Source organism: Arachis hypogaea, chromosome 14 (assembly GCF_003086295.3).
Source record: "Arachis hypogaea cultivar Tifrunner chromosome 14, arahy.Tifrunner.gnm2.J5K5, whole genome shotgun sequence".
Lineage (NCBI taxonomy): Eukaryota > Viridiplantae > Streptophyta > Magnoliopsida > Fabales > Fabaceae > Arachis > Arachis hypogaea.
This window is the reverse complement of record NC_092049.1, coordinates 138,914,319-138,923,616: the sequence shown is the minus strand read 5'-3', so window position 1 is coordinate 138,923,616 and position 9,298 is coordinate 138,914,319. Positions and strand designations below refer to the sequence as shown.

At 26.2% G+C, this 9,298-nt stretch overlaps 1 protein-coding gene across 1 annotated transcript; it reads left to right on the top strand.

The window, feature by feature from the left end:
* Nucleotides 1–6,757: 6,757 nt before the first annotated feature.
* LOC112743370 (uncharacterized FCP1 homology domain-containing protein C1271.03c-like) lies at nucleotides 6,758–9,092 on the top strand. The gene is made up of 6 exons (XM_025792582.1): nucleotides 6,758–6,950; nucleotides 7,171–7,252; nucleotides 7,452–7,518; nucleotides 8,012–8,197; nucleotides 8,289–8,349; nucleotides 8,920–9,092. Exons 1-6 carry the CDS (start codon nucleotides 6,758–6,760, stop codon nucleotides 9,090–9,092), a joined length of 762 nt encoding a protein of 253 aa, XP_025648367.1.
* The last annotated feature ends 206 nt before the right edge of the window (nucleotides 9,093–9,298 follow it).

The window sequence follows — 9,298 nt, the reverse complement described above, 5'->3', positions numbered from 1 at the left end:
AGTTGCGTTGTCATTTTGCGAAATAGATAAGGATCGAGTTAGTAGTTCACTTTTTATCATATATTATCCTTATATTTTGAAGTGATTCAAAATTTTACTATTTAAACTTTCTTTTGATTAGGTTAAATGTTAATTAAACATCCCTTTAAATATCACATTTCTATATGCTTAAATGATTAAGTATCTGATTATTATTCATTCTTAAAAGTAACTAATTACGAAGTAGAGACATTTTTTTATTTATTGTGTCCGCGTATCGAATACATTTTGGATAGACATTTATTCATACTCGTCGATACACATTTTTTATAATCAATCGTATCTTTATAAAAAATTATTCTTTAAACACATTTGGACACACCTAAATACTATCACTTATCAGCGTATTCAACCTTATTCTTAATATGTATTCTTAAAATGAATTTAGAAATAGTATATATTATTGATTGTTAAAACCAAAAATATTTTAAATACTTTATATAATTAAAAAATAATTTATATTTTAATATCAATAAAAATACAAAAATATCATTACAATTTATTTAAAAAATATTTTATATTTTATATATATGTCATATTTTTGTATCTTATAAAAATTTTAAATTTGTATATTTGTGTATTTCATATCGTATCATGTTCTATATTGTCAGTATCTATACATGATAGTCAATTAATAAGCAAAAGTACAATGCAACAGTAATATTAAGATATTTAATTAAACCGGTTAATAACTGTTTCAATCCCTTCAACATCATAATGTAAAGTATGCAACAAACTAAATCAAAGTCTCGCACATACTAAGCTATAGCTTAACCACAGACAGATAAGCCTTAAAAGTTTTCAGGTACGCTTCATAAATTGGTTGACTTTCTTTCCATATCTGAAATAATATACAAAACTTAATGAATATATATTCATGTGACCAGCATCTTAATAATTAAGGCCGGACCATACAATTTTCCAACTGTATAAGCTTTAATATGTATGTCTTAGAACCCCCAACAAAATCCCATAAAGCCACCTACAATATCTGTTCTTTAATCTAGACATACACATTAAATTTTGCCAGCAAACTTGTTTTTCTTGTACAGTAGTGTAAAATCATATATTGTTAATGGTTAGGTACATATATATAACTTTTATTATACCCAAAAAACACTATAGTATATATATAAAGGGACTAATACCAAATAAACATTAAGAATATTTTTGTCCTTATAACAATTAAAAATATAATGTATTCCTAGCCATCCAAATAAATATTTCATAATAGAGTGATTAGATAGAGTTGTAAGAGAATGGATAACTTGCTTTTGTTATAACCAAATCCCTTCTCGTTTCAAGAAAATACTAGTTTTCCAAAAATTGATTGTGTTAATAAATAAGCTGTGAAAGTAACAGAATGGGATTCACAAAGTGAGAACAAAACAAATTGTTAAAAGAGGGTATCCAAAAACATGATTAGATGCAAAACAATAATATTGTTTCAAAAATGCAATAATAATAATCCACGATCAAAGTCTATTTTGTCAGATTTTACTTAATTGATGAGGACCACACTTTAATTCCTCTAACTATAACTAGGACCACTGTTGTTTGTTGTAACTTTTCAGGAGATGGATGCAAGAGGAGGGCCATTAACCAAAAGCATTATATCTAACATACCTTCAATAGGATGAACAAATAATGTATCAGCTTAAGCATGTGAATCCACAATCATGGCGTGCATTAAATGCACATGATCCAAGTGATCATTCTGCAAAGTAACTAGCTAGCTACACTTAATTTGATCATAGACTAATTCATTCATTCAACTTTTTTCATCACCAATTAACTTTATAGATCTGGTCAAATAGTAGGGCTTTCTGTAACCTGGTGATAATGTATACATGATCGATTTTGAGACTATTGATGGTGTCATACTAAACCTCTCTGTATCATAACTTTTATGAGTCTTCTTAACTTTGATAAAATTGTATTCTGTTTCTCGAACTACAATTTAATTAATTAAACATTGAGTAATATTACGTAACCAGCAAATATTATCGTTTTTTACTAATTTATATCCATATTTATAAAAAATTTACACACAAGAAATATATAGTATGTACATATATTTACTAGAATATACATATGAATTAATACAGTTTATACTTATATTTTTTAAAATTTGTATACATGAATTAATAAAATTTATTTATTAAAGATAATTTAATATTTATACTAATTAAATGATGACCAAAAATACTAAAAATTACTAACTCTTAAAAATAGATCCCGCTAGGAAGACAATGGACTATTTGTACAATGTGTACAATGGGTTATTGAGTTACAAAATGAACATCCCTCATACTATATAGAATAACCATCCGAGTACTAGCTAGGATAATAAACATCTTTCTAAAAGATTAAATTAATTTTGGGATTCACCAAAGATCGAATTCTTGACCTTTCGGATCTAACGTTTTAACACCATATCATGATACCACTCATTCCAAAAGCTTCAGCTGATGGAAAAAAGTAACATTAATGATTATATCTCTAATACTCCATAAACCTCCATTGTACATATTGTACAAGTATTCCATTGGCTCCTCATACTTTTCCCTTAAAAATTTATCTCAAATGACCAGTTAAATCTCATGTTGCCTAAAATAAAAAAATACGATTATTCTATATTTTTTAGAATTTGTACACATAAATTAATAAAATTTATTTATTAAAAACAATTTAATATTTATACTAATTAAATGATAACAAAAAATACTAAAAATTACTAACTCTTAAAAATTTATCTTAGAAACCGGTTAAATCTTACGTTGTCTAAAATAAAAAATATGATCATTTTTATAAGCATGATATAATATAATCTTTAAAATTAAATATCTTATTTTAAAAGATAAGTTAACTCTATTTAATTTTTAATATAATATCAAAGCTAAATTGAAATTGTTATTAGCCCGTTCTTATGCTACACAAAAATTCAAGTTGTTTTCAAGTGACTAGAACACATCCCCGTAGTTCAATTAGAAAACTCACTGAACGAAACTGAATGTTAATTAAGTTGAAAATAAAACAATAAAAGCGAAGATATATATAAGAAAGATTAAATATAGGTAGCTAGGTTTAGCATAGAAGGATGGGAATGAAGTGGTGTGTGTGTTATATTATTTGATTTATGTGGTCCAAACTCCAAACTCCTTTCACGGACTTTGATGTGTCGGTCCATCGAAAGTTAGGTGTGTGCAACACAGTATGTAGATATGTGGCATACTGCCATTTTGGTGATACATGAGGTAGGCATCATATATAAATATATATACACCTATCATCAGTTTTCTCATCATCAATATTATTGTTTCCAAGTAGTGGATCGATGGCCACTGCAATCCTCTAATTTAATAAAGTTTCATCCCTAATAACTAAATGTGTGCTCAAGCTTCAACTTTTTCAAGCTTTTGCCATAAAGATGAGAAGAATATATGATTATGTGGCTGAATTTTTTTTTCATATATGAAAAAAATATTGATATTTTTGTTGGAAATAAAATTATTTGGTATAATTATAGATATGTAAATTTTGTGGGTGGAAAGTTAATACGGAAAGGTGTGTTGAACACGTGGTAACATCCTGTCCAATACGCAAGAGACGTGTTGAATAATTTCTATAATACTATAATACACTTCAAATATTAATATTCAACCAAAACACCATCTCTATTTTCATATTAAAAATATTTTTGGTGATTATTTTATGGTAGTTATGATATTTTAAAAAGTGTTATCTAAAAAAAATGTTACAAATAAACATATAAAAAAAATATATAACTTTAATTTTAGTAACATCGTAATCACTATAGTAGTATAGTCATACTAGAATTCACCTATCTCTATATATATAATAGTATAAAAAATTTTATATTATTATTTAATAAATTAATGTGTTTATATAACTTTTAAATTTAAAAAATTAATTATGTTTCTAAAATGACAATATACAATTGAATGACTTGGTTTAAATTTTTAGTACATGATGCCTTGATTTCATGTCATCGCACGTGCGTGAATATAAATAACAAGTTTATTTAAGAAATGCTCAATTTATAAAGAATTTAATTTCACCTTCTACTTGGCCTGTTGGCTACAGTTTCATCATGTCATCATTCAAAAGACGGTTAATATATAGAAGAGGCAAAGCTAAAAATTTCAATCTTCTATGTTTTATCACCCTTCTTGCACGACAATTTCTTTTTAAGGATATATATATAACTGCTTCACGACTCTATCTCTCTTAAGTATTCTTTTTATGTTCACGTCACATACATCATTTAATTTTTACCTGTACAAGTTAAAGCTAGCTAGAATACAAATTTATCATCATGTGTATTACTAATACTAGTAATATGAATAATATACCATATATTATCAAATAAAGTACACAAATTATATACCATATATAATTAAGCTAAGTCATAGATATGTAATAAGTATTATATATTAAAATTCTTACTTTCTAAGTAACATATTATTCAACTCGAACAAGATTATTGGAAAATAACAACATAATCCTTTTGACATAAACAAAATTGTGCACAGCAGAGAAACTTCTTCAGGTGATATTATTCAAGTTGTTGAATCAATATATTAAGACTTTACTTGAGAGAACCACAATGATTATTGGGACATGAATGAATTAGGTTAGTAGAGTATTAAGTGGGGCTGTAGGAGTCAGATAAGAAGCATGAATGTTAAAACTTACCATCATATTAAAGTAATATTATATTCTTCCGTACAATGGTGGGTAATACATGGACATGAAGAATTGAAGGGCCTCTTCCTAAATCCACCATGCACGATACAAACATAAAATCTTTGACAGCTCTTGCATCAAAGTGGGTAACACTGCTAACTTAAATATTAAGCAAGAAAAGTCTTTTTGTTGTTTTTTTTTTCTTTTATAAAAATAAAATAAAAATAAATGTTTTTTTTTAATATTTACTGATATTTCCTACAAAAATGTTACATTATTGTTTCATTTTTATATAACTCATAAAAAATGCCGATATATTTATCCGAGTTTAACATTTTATGAAAAACAGTAAAAGTAATGTCTTATATTTTTATTTTTTTACTATATTTTTTTGGGCTGCAAATTTTGGGACATACTTTTTGGTCTGGCTTTTCAGACTATTTGGAAAAAAAGGACCTGTCAAAAAAACCGAAAAAAATGCCCTTTGAGGTAGCCCATTGGGCTTCTGGCAGGAGTATTGTGTTAGTGAGGTAGGCCCACTACGGATGCATCTTCTCCTTTATTGGGCTGAAGGGAGTTCTAGTTGAAGGGACCGGACTAACGGTTCCCAACAAGAAAACAAAAATTTGGGCAGACGTTTCAGTTTTCATCGGTCCCAAGAAAACTGTTTCTGTTTCCAAGAGCAAAATTAAATTCTAGCTAAAGATCAAGACCAAAAATATAATATATATATTCTAGCTAAGGATATTTATTAGAGCTTTATCTAACAACTCTTTATTCGAAGTCAGTTTGAATAAATAGTTTAATTAATTTTTTTAAAAATAGACTTAAATAATAAATATAATTATTTTATATTTAATTTTTTAATCATAAAAATATTTATATTTAAAAAAAATAATAAATTTTTTTATTATAAAAAAAATTATTTTTTTATAAGTGCTTAAATAATTTTTTATAAATTTATAATTTAATTTTAAAAGTTACATTAAATATTAATGTTATAATTTTTTATAAGTTAACAGTTAAAAAAAATTATTTATAGACCTATTCAAACACCCTTAATTTATTATGGTTTTAGAATTAATAAATCGCAGCTGAGAGCTTGAGACTTTAGTCAAAGTAATAAATCATGTGTCTCTTAATATATTGTATTTGAATTTAAAATTTGACGAAAACTAAATAGTGAATAGAAATCCTTTAGTGTTGAATGTGTGAGCGTATAGTGTGAATGTGTAGTGCGAGTGATTTCGTAATGTAATACCAAGAATTTAGGATTATTCAATTTATCATAAAAAAAGATTAATAAATTTTAAATTTAGTTAATGTGCTAAGAATATATGTTAAGGTTATTAATAGTAATTTTTTTTACTTAAATAAATATATAATAAATATATTAAATTTAAATATTTTTTTTATAATTTCTTTTAATTGATAAATCTTATAAGAAACTTGTTCAAATTATAGATTTAGTTAATAAAAAATGTCTTAAAGACGTTGGTTCAACATATAAAAGTGATTTTTTTTTAATTTTTCCAAAACTTTAATGTCTAGTAAATTTAAAAATGTTATATTATCTTATTTATATTTTTTATACGTAAACTTTTTAATTTTAATATATTTAAAATACACATAAAACACTTGTTAATAAAATTTTAAATTATTAATGTAGATAAATTACATTTTAATAAATTTTACATAACACTAAATTATACATTGTCATATCACTAAAAATAATAATATTTAATAATTAACTAAATACATAATGACGTAGGAATAAATTTTTCTATAATGAAAAAGGTGGTAAAGTAATTAATAATGAAAAACTTTTGCGCTTCTCTAACCATTGAAAGTACATTCCAACTTCCCAGTAAATTATTATTTAATAATTAATAAAACGAACCACCCTAAGTTGAAAAATCCCAAAGCACTCGATCTCTCTCTATATATATATATGTTAACGTTTTCTCTCTTTAATATATATCATAGACAAGAACAAAGTAACAATAACATGGAGTCTGATGAAAACCAAAGTAACAAAGTAGTTTCTAAGATATCAATGAAAGGTGTTGAGAATAATACTTATGTTATTAGATGCTTGAAGAAAAAGCTTCTTGTTCTTGACATCAATGGCCTCCTTGCTGACATAGTGTCTCCTCCTCCAGAGGGTTTCAAACCTGATACAATCATAGCACGGCGAGCAAGTAATAATAATATATAAATTAAAGATACATGCATAAGCATATGCTTATGATTATTGAGTTATTATTATTATTCTACGTGTATTTTTAATAAATCATGTATAATTGTTTACACACATTTTAGTTTTTACTAAATGGGAAAGCTTAATAATCTTGGTAGTAGTTAATAATGTTAATTACGATATCTATTCCTTACTTTCTAATAATTAAATTTCATTTTCAGTATTCAAGAGGCCCTTTTATTTGGAGTTTCTGAACTTTTGCTTCGATAAATTTGAAGTGGCTGTCTGGTCTTCAAGAACTAAGTATCCGTCGTTACCCATATGTTTATTTTTTAATTTATTATTATTATTAGTAACATTCAATTTTCATTTATTATTCGCTGCTTCTCAGGTGTGTTTTTTCTATATTTAGTATTTTGTTCTTCTCTTGGAATTTTTTAATTTGTAACGAACTTGTTAAGTAATGTAATGTTAACTTATGTGGCTATTACGACTTTTGTAGGGAAAATACAGATATGGTCATCGATTACGTGATGGGAAGTATGAAACACAAGTTGCTCTTTTGTTGGGTAAGCATTATTATGATCATGCTCTGTTAATTTTCTTTTGTTCTTCATTCTCAATATCTCAATATATAGTGTATTCCTAACAAGTAGAGCCTACTAGAACTAGAGTAATGGTCAATTTCATCATTTTTTTTATTGTTATTTGTTATACAATATCAACAATAGGTTAACTCTAAAAGAAGCATTATAAGTGTGTTGATTATCAAAAGCTTAAGCCAAAATTAAATTTTAAATTAAAACTTGCATTTTGCTACTTGTGTCAATTTTAAGGATTATTCATTAACATAATCATTATTATGGATTTTTATTGTATTTTATGCCTTATATATTCTTGTGATATACATTACTACTATTGCACTTGTTCAAATATTATTTTATGATACATGCCATTGGTTACATAATTGGGGATTGTATATTAATTTTAAAACTTGAAGAAATCACCTCAAGTATTAATGGTTTATTTTCATCTCATTCTACAAAATATAAACTTGGGCAGGATGCTTCTCATTGTACTAAAACAACTTTCAAGACACTTGAAAACAAGCACAAGCCAGTGGTTTTTAAGGACCTGAGGAAAATTTGGGAGAAGCATGATCCAAGTCTTCCATGGGAGAAAGGATATTATAATGAATCAAATACATTGTTGTTGGATGATTCTCCATACAAAGCATTACTTAATGCTGTAATTTAATAACTCCTTTCTTTCTTTCTATGTTACAAATAGAATTTCATTTTCTAACTCGGTTATGAATATGTTTGTGACATTATTTCAGCCACAGAACTCGGTCTTTCCGCATACATTCAGCTTTCAGAATCGGAGTGACAATTCACTAGGTATGGTGCAAAAATTAATAAATGTTAAATAAGGTAAGTTATGGCTGTTTTTGACTGATTTTCTTTGGTTACCAAATATTTCCGATATTTAATTAGGGTAAAGTATATTTTTTGTCCCTGAAGTTTGGCAAAAATTTCAAAAATACCCCTAAGTTTTATTTTGTTTCAATTTTGTTCCAAAAGTTTTCGATTTGCATCAAATATACCCTAAACGGCTAAATTTTCAAAAAATTTAAGGCTAATCTAACAATAATACATGAAAATTATGCTTGATTTGCTTATGTTGAGGGTTGTTCTTATGATATTGTTGTTGAATTAACCTTAAATTTTTTGAAAAATTAGCTGTCAGGGATATATTTGATGCAAATCGAAAACTTTTGGAACAAAATTGAAACAAAATAAAACTTAGGGGTATTTTTAAAACTTTTGTCAAACTTCAGGGACAAAAAGTATACTTTACCCTATTTATATTTATTAGGATAATTATAATGGTTAATTAAATGGAGATGATAATTTTTTACTTTTTCATTTTATGTTTTTTAAAGCTTGTGTGTGCAATTAATGTTTTAGGTGATAAAGGTGATGTGCGAAAATATCTGGATGGATTGGCGAATGCTGAAAGTATGAACAAGTATGTTGAAGAACACCCATTTGGTCAACAACCTATCACTAAAACAAGCCCTTCCTGGAACTATTACCACAACGTTGTTGCTACTATTTCTACCTCTCAACAAGGAAAGTGATATCACTTATAATACCAAAATAACAATATTATTACTATATCATAAACTTTAATTATGATATGTATGGACTAAAGTTTTATATGTTAGGGACTAGTTGGTATCTTAAACCATTTAAATGTTTTGTACTTGCTATTATTAGTTGCGGACCTTCATCTTGTGATTCCTTTTTGTTTTATGAATATTAACATGCTAATTAGTAATCAGAG

Excerpts from the sequence above, each read along its gene's own strand:
- LOC112743370 (XM_025792582.1), top strand. The coding sequence starts at position 6,758 with ATGGAGTCTGATGAAAACCAAAGTAACAAAGTAGTTTCTAAGATATCA. Across the intron at positions 7,519-8,011 it reads ACAAGTTGCTCTTTTGTTGG|GATGCTTCTCATTGTACTAA; the intron begins GTAAGCATTATT and ends AAACTTGGGCAG. Across the intron at positions 8,198-8,288 it reads ACAAAGCATTACTTAATGCT|CCACAGAACTCGGTCTTTCC; the intron begins GTAATTTAATAA and ends ACATTATTTCAG.